The 10,598-nt window shown below is 34.3% G+C and overlaps 1 protein-coding gene across 8 annotated transcripts in view; it reads right to left on the bottom strand.

The window, feature by feature from the left end:
- Positions 1–359: 359 nt before the first annotated feature.
- The window catches only part of amph (amphiphysin), a 92,619-nt gene continuing 82,380 nt past the window's right edge, over positions 360–10,598 (bottom strand). For all 8 annotated transcript variants that reach the window (XM_066723523.1, XM_066723532.1, XM_066723542.1 and 5 more), the window contains 6 exons: positions 9,668–9,712; positions 8,117–8,170; positions 5,961–6,023; positions 5,140–5,448; positions 4,163–4,264; positions 360–1,566 (listed from right to left, as the gene is read on the bottom strand). In XM_066723523.1, the coding sequence (XP_066579620.1) occupies positions 1,462–1,566; positions 4,163–4,264; positions 5,140–5,448; positions 5,961–6,023; positions 8,117–8,170; positions 9,668–9,712 (678 nt within the window). In that variant the 3' untranslated portion in view covers positions 360–1,461. The remainder of the gene's footprint in view (positions 1,567–4,162; positions 4,265–5,139; positions 5,449–5,960; positions 6,024–8,116; positions 8,171–9,667; positions 9,713–10,598) is intronic.

Raw genomic sequence — 10,598 nt, 5'->3', positions numbered from 1 at the left:
GGACCCCGGTGGAGGTGAGTTACTGGAGGGGAACAGCTGACCTCCTGCTGAGGAAAGGCAGGAGGAGAAACTGTATTTGTGAATTATAGTAACAAACTAGTTTATTTTACATTTGACTTCAGCTACAGATTTTTGCTAAAAAAAAATGTTTTTCTTTAATTTGCTGTCTGCCTGATTTGGTCTGTAAATAAATTGACACTTTTGCACCGTAACACTGTCTTGTGTTTCCTGAGCCCCGCCTAAGAGTGCCGGCAGTGTTGGACAATACACACACTGCCACAGTACATACATTTAAAAAACACAAAAAACAAAAATGAAAGGCAACATGCCTCAAAAATGAACAGGATCATGGTGACCAGTACCTTTATTAACTATACTTTATTCACTTTTAAATAAATAAACATAAACAGGAACATGTACATCACAAAGTATTCTACTATGAGGCTTGACTGTAGGTACACTACAATGGGAATTCTTCTATAACTTCACAGATAAACTATGGGAACTATATTAACAGTTAAATGTATTGCATAACTGATTTCCAATCTTCAGGACCTCCCCCACGTAATTTTAATTAAAAAAAATTCAATGATAAATAAAATACACTATATTGTAAATGTTATACACAAATTAATACTTGATATGCTTTTACAGCATTACTTGGCTTGAAAGGTATGTAGATATTGTGTACGACAGACGTATATATTTTTTTTCAGTGATTTGTTGAGAGTCTATAATTGGGGAGACTGTATTGTTTATTTTCTAGAATGCTACATCTGCTTAGTTTTAGAGTTCTTGTTTCTCTCTTTCAAACACTAGATCTTTAAACACCATGCAGGAAAAGTCATACACACAGTATTTAAAATAATATTTTTGGCAAAAGAGCAGCAGTCTTGTAAATGAACAAAATAAACATCAAATATGCCAAATATCATCTTACCCACACACTCGGCCATGAAACAATGAAAAACACTAACAATGATGAAAGGTAACATTAATGTCTGAAATCAAACATTTAAAAAGTCTGTGGAACACTTTTAACTGTTAAATAGGTCATATCACTACAGATTACTGATAAAATCTGCTGTATAGCAACAAAATTAATACAATACTTAATGCAGAGTAGGTAAGGTCTTTTTTCTGAAAAGGAATTTCTTCATTTATTTTTTTCACAATTAGGGATTACATGTGGGATCACCATACCTCCAACAAAGCACAAAAATGTGTTGTTTCTTACAGGTAAACAAACAAAAACATATTGATTTATTGGTTTCAGAAGAAGGGTGACCATAGTCTTGCATCATGCTGCACTATTTTCTTTTGTATTCGTTTACTGTGTCTGAACTGCCAGATGTTTAACAATTCACCCACTTTCAGCCATTGGCAAAGGATTGACAAATTGACTGAATTTTTAAAATAGGTTTATTCAGCTGAGCCATCTGCTGCTGTTGTGCCAGTCCTTTAGTCTATGCGCTGAGTGAAGTTTTCTGGAAAAAGTCCCTTGTGAGTGATGTCTGCATTCTGCTGCCAGTCACTTTCTTTGATTCCCGTGAGCCATCCAGCTTCCTATAAAGGACAGAATAGTGAGATTGAGTATTGTAAAATTATACTGGGATTGACTCTGGAATTAGTGGATTTTAAAGTTATGAATCAAGGACATTCTAACTGGAATAGTTTAATATTTATTTTAATATTTATTTTCATTTGTAGTTGACATTATACTGCATGTTTGTTACAGTAGAGTGAATTGAGCATTTTGTTGATTTTCTGTACGTAAATCTGAATAGATCATAATAGATCTTTAATATTAGGAATTAAGTGGAGCAAAAACCCTGGTAGAAATCCTGAACAGGATCCTGTATGGGATTCCTGAAGGATCATATAGGAGTGTACAATAGGATCCAATTCAAGATCCTGTGGAATGATCTGTAAGAGATGCTCCTTCTATCTCAACCTCTATATCGCGGCTGATGACTCATCTTTTTAATCTGTTTTCTAGTCATCATAACCCATAGTGCCGCCAGTGTGCCATGGTCACTTCCATTGGGGATTGATTGATCCTATAAGGTCACGGAAGAGTCACAGAAAGGGTCCAATATGATTTTTCAAGATCTACTAATATCCTGTATAGAATCCAAGATCTTAGGGAAATCTACATATCTTATAAGATCTTGTAAAGGATTCTGTAAGACATTTGATGGTCCTGTAAGATAGTACATAATATCCCCAAAGATCTTATACAAATGTATAAGATCTTGCAAAGAGTCCTATAGGAACCGTTAAGATATTTTAAGATCTTGTAAGATCATGCAAATAATCATTTAGTATCCTTCATTATCTTAAAAAAATACTGTACAGGACCATCAAAGATCTTATAAGATCTTACACAGCATCCTCCATTGTCTTACGGGAGATCAGGGTGGCCAAGCCTGGTCCTAGAGTGTCTTCTGTTTCTTGTTTAATCCAAATTGTTAACTGCTTAATTGAGCCAATTGTTGGCCTTATTTAGTCACAATTTCTATGTGTTAATGGTATCCAGTGATTGATAATTTAGAGAGAGCTGTAAAATCTGAGGATTGTGGCTCTCCGGGAACAGGGTTGGCCACCCCTTTTATTTTATAACTGCACCTAACCACATCTTGCAGGATCCTGTGGAGACAATGGGTCAATTATTTTATGCTAGACAACACAATGGGTTCTCCCACCTTGCATAGTTTTATTCAACTGATTAATTTTACTGAATATATCAGCAAGGTAAGCAGAGGAGAGGAAGCCAGCCACATCATCTTTCAGCAACTTGGCAAGCTCAGGTTTCTTAACAGCTAAAAACCTACATACCCCTTTGTTGAAATTAAAGACATGGGAGAGCTCTCTCACCTCTGTGTGCATGAGCAAGGCATTGTACCTGGCACCCATCTCCTCACAAAGTGCAGACAAACACCATCATTGCTTTGGATTTAATTAAATTAACAATGATTATTGTTTGGTTGAGAGGAAGCTCTGGTTCAATATCTTTTGCAACTAGCACCTCTCTGTGTCCAGATCGCTCTTGGTGCAGTGGCCGTCAGTATTTGCATAACACCAGAATGCTTCCTTGTCATACCTGCAGCCCCAATTAGTATAGTTTGTGTACATGAAAGATTTCACATTTTTCATTTCTCGTGCAATAGTGGCTTTTGACATCACAATGTGAATCAGGTGAGCAGGAAAGGCAATATGAACAGTACTTTTGCACAAAGTCACCAGCAATCCCCTTTGCAATTAACACTGTTTATCTAGCAAAATAAATTATGCACACAGTTTTATTGACGCAATCATGCTGTGTCCTCTCTTTCATTAAAACCCTAGTAAAAGCTCATGTTGGCTGTTTATCCTGGTAGTCATTTTTGTGTTGCTTGCTTTGACATGCTGCATTACTTGCAGCACAATGCATCCTATTCACCCCATTTTACATTTCTCAATAATGTTCTAAGCACTGGTTTTCATTTTGTTATTCATGCATAAGTTTGTAGTTTTGGTCCATGCTTACTTTTTAATTTGAAGGACAGATTTTGTTCCCTCTTGTGTGCTCATGTGAGCCAACCATAGCACAATATTCATGTTGTTTAATTTCCATATTGTGCCAGTTCTGGGTTTTATAGAACAAAGCTGCTGTAATCTCACAGTTGCAGAAAGCAACAATCACTCAAAAAAAGCTGACAAATGCTAAAACATTCTTCATTTTCATTCATCTTTTTCTTTTGTTTGTAATATTTTGTTTGCTTTTGTGTATGTTACTAAATAGATTCCCCCCCTACCCTGGTAGAAGTCATGACTCTTGTAAGATCTTGCATAGGATCCTACAGGATAGGTCTTACTAGGATCGTATAAGACATTTGCAGGATCCAACCAGTGTGATTCAGGAACATTTTTCAAGATTTCTACCAGGGTATTGTACCTCAGCAATAAAGCTTTTACGTGTGTTGTGCTGAGATAAGGCCGCCTCAGGGAAAACATTCCAAAAAGTTTAGCATTAGGTATCTTAACTGTTAGGAGGATATCTGATCCAACCAGGAATATATATTTTCCTTAATCACTTCTAATAATCACATGATATTGTTTGCAGATTAGTTTTAATGCAGTTCATGTTGTGCAGCAAGAAATTGATTTTGATCTCCTTTACCTGATCTTCCGCAGCTTCTGACGGAATTACTAACACAACATCCCCCTTCTTCAAGTCCAGTTCATCTGAATTTGCAGATTCAAAATCATGCAGTGTTTCAACCTATAACACAAGAATGTTGTAGATTAAATTGGTTTATTCCATATATTGAGTTTGCAGTGCAGTGTTACATATTTGGTGAGCTGTTCCATTAAAAAGGTATTTGAAGAAAAGGCAGGATTTGTGCTATTACTGTGACAATAAACATCAAACTTGGGTACAAACATGTACACATGGCAGAAATAATAAGGCCCAGAAACCTTTATTTTCAGGAAAAAGTATAATAAAACTATAAAACAATAAAAATCTATGGTAATTCCTTGTTTCTCATTAAGTAGATTTTATATATATATCTCATCAGGTGAAACCTTTTAATATTCTGTGTGTTCAAATATTTCTGTAACACAAAAACAAAAGTATCCATTCAATTACGTATTGTTGCAAAATTGCGTTTCTATTTAAAATGTAATTAGACATCCTGTAAAACCAAACATTTGCACCAAATCCTGAAATAGATATTTTTACTCCTCACTTTTTCAAATATGTCATGAAATTCTATATATAAATAATGTAATGCATACTACACTTGTAAAATTGTATTTAAAAGAATAAACATTGATTGTTAGTAACAACAATTAAGTACATGTGTAATAAAATCATTCATGTGTCAATTTATTTTTCCGTAATTGAACTGCATTTTGAGAATCATATGCATTAGTAGGAATTTTGCATTTTAAAAGTAAACTCTTTAAATGAATGTATATTTCTTCAAATGAGTACTCTTGGATGTGTTTGCATGACTTGTTTTAAGAATTGTGCAAGTATATTCAGTTATGGTGCTTTAGCAAGGAAGAAGATCTGATAGAAACAACCATATTCTATCTGAAAATAAGATACGTTACCTGTGGGTTTGAACGAAATCAAATACAGAGGCCTACCTTAAACAGAAAGTTTGGAGGCAGGCCGGATGCAGAGGCTGGTTCAGTCTTAGTCTCTATGGCCGGTTCTGGAGCCGCAGCAGCAGGCGGAGCGGCAGTTTCTGTGCTCTGCTGACTATCTTCAGGTGCCTGAGAAGGAGCTGCTGTTTCCTTTATGGTGGGAGGAGACTCAGTGCTGTCGCTGACCTTGCTCTCTGATGCAGCCGACACCTCCTCTTCAATCACTGTTTCTCCATGCAGGTCCTCCTCCTCCTCCCCTTCGTTGTTGGATGCTGGCTCAATGACAACTGAGGGTATAGTCATCTTCTCCTTGAAAAGTAACCACAAAAGACACATCGATCAAATTGAACAGCTAACCCACTGCAAGGCCGGGATTAAATCAAAACTTTGACCCACCTGCTAATAGAAAACTACAAACCTGTGGTGGTAGCTTCATTGTCTTGTAAGATGCTTTTTTATGTAACCAATGTAATTTACAGGCTTGTAGTTAGCTGTTAGGTCAAAAGTTTGATTTAATCCCAGCCCATATCTCAGAAACATTATTTGAAATTTGCATTTTCTTCACCATAGGCTGGAGAGAGGGTTCACATGAGTTATTCAGGGAAAATGGTCCACTATGGTATTCTGTTTAGAACATATAGAGATTTTGTATTAATATAATTAATACAAATATAAAACTTGGCACTTCAGGAAAATAATAATAACATCTATCAGATGAACAAAAACTAAAGTGCCAGAATATATGACTATATTATCTTTCTCAGTACAATGAAGGCATATACATTTCTTTTTGTAAATAAAGATCTGAATTTGGTATCTACCTGCTTTGCCTTTGTGTCTTCAGTAACCTCTTTATTGGTTTCTTCTAGTTCAGGCTTTACATTCTAAAAGATGTTTAAAACATGAAATTCAATATCTGTAAACTTATTACGTATTCAAATCAGGACCATTGGGGAGAAAAGGTGTTTGGGGCTGGGGGAGAAGAATAGTTTTTAAATATAATTGCATGAAAAACACACATTGAGTCTACAAATATCAAATTGTTTTACATAGCTAACATTGCAAACACCAACTTACACCCCGCTGTTGGAAATTGTAGTGTCTGGTGACATAAATATTTTACTACTTAGTCTTACAGTCCAATACAGTACACATTATTGTATTTTTTGTAAATGTTCTGGTTTTATGGGTTTGATTGTTTCAAAATAATGTACTCAACCTTACATTTGTTGGAAATGTAAATAATCATTTCAGGACCTGTGCAACTAAACAAAAAGAACACTGTAAACAATGTATTGTCACAATCTCTTGTTTTTAAACAGCTAACTTTTGAACACTTTTCTCAAAATAAATAATGGACTGCTATAATTGAATATAAGGAACAAGAAAACATCCCTGTGTCCTTGAGTGGTGAAATGTAACCTGAGATCATAATAAGGGCCCTGTCTTTCTTAAGTTGCACTTCATGTCTCCCAGTGACAGGTGGTCATGTAGGCTAACATCAATCTCAGTGTGAGTTATTAAAATCAAAATTGCAAGGTAGAGGCAATGAAGAATGGAAAGATGAGTGTATTGCAAACAAAACAAATAAAGCACTCCGAGAGAGACCTTTTGCAAATCAATATATTATTTTACTAATAGTATATATAATTTATGTGCTGTATGAAAACATACAAACATCATCAGACAGCAAAATCTAAGTCTTCTTTTTTCTCCCCGAAATTCCAAGTTGGTGAGCATTATAAAAGGTTTAGAAATATATGTATTGTGCTTATGTTGTAAATCACCCTGGATCAGGGCGTCTGCCAAGAAATAAAAATAATAATAATAATAATAATAATAATATGGTGTGGGAAGAATATAGATCGAGCTTGTGATCCTTTCACCATAAATTAACACTGTATTTAAAAATGCAAGAATAAGATACAAGGATATTTTGTCTCAAGCTGTCATTAAAACAAGAAAGGGAAATACAAATAAATTGTATATACAAATGGGAACCCTATTATTCCACTAATTCCTTTGAGAATTCAGCTCCATGTGGAAAAGTGGATTGAAATCTGCTGATTCTGCAACTGACAGCAGGAAATATAGAACCCTAGATCAAATGGAAAACTCCTCCCAAGACTTATTTTCCACATATCTTCCAATGAAGGTATTCAACATCACATACATTTAACAGTGTAAAAATATACAATAGTCTTAGTTTTACAGCACACATACTTAGAAATAAAAAATATATATTTATTTTGAGAATTTCATGGAGTGTACTCACATTCAATGTATATAAAACCTAATGTGTAATACATTTCATTTTTAAGAAAGCATATCAAATGAATACTTTTTCAGTTTCTGCTAGCCATAAAAAGTAGTTTTTATTCAGTTTTCAAGCTAGCACATTTCAGTAAAATAAATACAATTCACTAACTAATCAATATATTAAAAAAATACAAAAGAAGCAAGTCAATATGTGACCAAACAAGACATTTTAATTATTTTCTCATTATACCTATGAAGACCTTCAAAGGAAAGACACTTATTAGAAAAGGATACAAATCAAACAGCTAGATCTCTTTCCAAAAGAATACCAAATAATAAAAAGATTATCGAACAGCTGGATAAATAAGCAACAATAACAAGTTATAAAATTACAAAGAACAATTGTAATATTACAAAAAAAAATAGAAAAACAGAATCCATGTATTCCACAACAGGCGTCCTTGATGAATAACCTTACAAACAAATGTAATATATTTTTAGATGGTTTAAAAATTAAATTGGATACATGTAACTCATGCTGTAACTGATACTGCATTCTGTACAAATATTCTATTTTCTAAAATCAAATAATCTAACATTGTATCTCAATATAATTAAATGAATAGTGTGGTACTTGCAACCACGACCAGCAACAAAACCCAGCTGTAGCAGGATACCGCCAAATTGCTTTGTCTAGAAAAAAGCTTATAATAATTACCAGAGCCTGTGTTGTGGGTGATTCCTTTTCTGTATCATCTGTTGTACTGGTTTCCTACATGCAAAAATAAGACATTCAGACAGAAGGGGTGAGCTTAACCCCAGAATGTAAATATGATACAAAACAATATAAACCTTCCCCTATATAATGTTTAAATTTCAGTTTTCTATGCTGCCAATCAATTAAACTATTTTAACATGAATAGATATACAATTCGTTTTATTTATTTTATTATAAATATCTAATTAATATCGTAAAGCAACAATTGAAGCTATTGGGTCACATGTGGTATTTTAAATGGGAAACTACTGGTATATTATACAGTAAAGCTTAATGAACGCACTTTTTCTAAAATCATGGTTTAAAGCCACTACATGTTGATATAGTGTATAAGTAAGATTTACAGAAGTCTTCAAGATCATTTCTATAATCTAAGCAACTTTTAAAAATAAAACAAATACCAAATATTGGCAAATGTCAAAGTCAGCATGTATGCTCTCTCGGGATATCAGGATGTGTTGCGTCATAATCTGCTAGATATTGGAAAAACAACAAAAACAGAGTCATTATTAACACGTCAACAGAGTGTTAGTGTTTCTTGCTCCATATTCTTACTCCTAATAGTAATTAAGGTTTACGTTGGCAACATGAAGTGTTGCTGTCTCCACGACTGCGGCAAAAACTGTGAAGATGGAGTGATTGTTTTTTCCTTTGCAACAACAGAGGAGATTAATGCACAGTAGAGACTGTTTGTGCTCGTAAACAATCCATCATTCAAAAAAGGGAAAAGCTGCAATCTGCAGCGATCACTTCACTCAAATTAAAACAACAAAGTTGATGCTTCTCAGATTTTTTGCACTGTACAGCCACCCTTCTTATATTTCAGATAGACAACTGAAAGACTTACTATCAAGGAGTACAACTGTGAAACACTAACACTTCGGTTGATGATAGTAATGACTCGAGATGCCGTAGGGTAGTTGAATCCAGTTTTGTAGTTTTTCCACTATGCAGGAAGGCGTGACACGACACATCCTGAAATCCTGAAAGGCCTTTTGACATCGGCTATTATTTGGTAAGTTTTACATTTTAAAGTTGTAAAAATTGCTTATATGATAGACTCGATCTGGGAGAGTGCTATACATCTTACTTACATCTAAAGAAGTGTAAAACCAGAATGTTACGATCGCTGTGTGTTTTCCTTTAATTAGAGAATATATTAAGCACAAATAAGAGTAAAATGGGAAAGGAAAATTGTGTTACTATTTGTTTTAGATATCTAAAACTCATCATACTCCATAAACATATGCTTTTAGCTATTTGAATATGCTTAAAAACAAAACATTACTATGCTAGAATAATCCACGGCTGTATATCTGTTCCTTTCTATCGTGGCTTTGCTGAATGTGCTTGGGACTAGAAAACATATTGGGATGCTAAGCTGCAGCATGCACTACACATCTCAGGTTACAAATGGAAGCACATACAGGACAAACAATCCTGTATAAAATTCAGTTTAATTTATACTATGCAGAGTAAAGTAAAAATTACCAGAGGGTTTGCAGAAGGAGATTCAGTTTCATCTACTGCTGAAATCTATGTGAAAAAAAGTCACCCTTGTTATTTAGTCAAAGATAAGTTTCAACACCTGTTTCCTGAAGTGTGTGAAAAACAAACTCCAGCATGAAATACAATTGTGAGGTAAAGGCTCATATCTCATGTTTCTAATGAATTGAAAACCCAGTACGGTTAATAGACAGGGAACTGGGTTCAGTGAAGGACGATACCTATAGTAAATACTTCTCTCAGTAGCATAATGATGCAACTCTGCTGTCCAGTGACCTTAGAGAGGTGAAGTACATTGTGTAGCCTCTCACACAAGCCACTGCCTCACTGCCCTGAAGCAAGGCTGTTGGACTGTACTGAAGTCATGTGATAGATTTGTGTTACAAACCTTAGACCTCTGGGTTATGAAGAAACATTCAAACTCATTCCACTTCTTGGCTTGATCCAGGACTTCAGAAATTAAAGATAATCTGGTAAATTCATCACAGTACCCATTTTTATCCCCAAAAGTTGGCCCTAATGTACTTATTGAATTATTAACCTTGGAGGAAGGTGTAATTAATCTTAGTCCACCTGTAGAAAACATAAATATGTAACTTGAATATGAATTACCTTTGTGAACTGTCCAATAACTCCATATGCCATTACTTGACTAGAGGACACATTAATTACTAAATCCTTTAGTCAGGTAATATTTTTATTTTTTTATATATATATATATATATATATATACACACACACATACACACACATATATATATATATATATATATATATATATATATATTCAGTGTTAACGTGTTAACACATGCAATTAATTTAAAATTAATAATGCGTTAATATTTTGTAACACAATTCATCGCGTTTCTCTATTTTGAGCATTCTCTGCACCCGCAGTTGAACCACAGTTGCAATT

Source organism: Amia ocellicauda, chromosome 2 (assembly GCF_036373705.1).
Source record: "Amia ocellicauda isolate fAmiCal2 chromosome 2, fAmiCal2.hap1, whole genome shotgun sequence".
In the NCBI taxonomy this organism is placed as follows: domain Eukaryota; kingdom Metazoa; phylum Chordata; class Actinopteri; order Amiiformes; family Amiidae; genus Amia; species Amia ocellicauda.
This window is presented reverse-complemented; position numbering and strand designations above follow the sequence as displayed.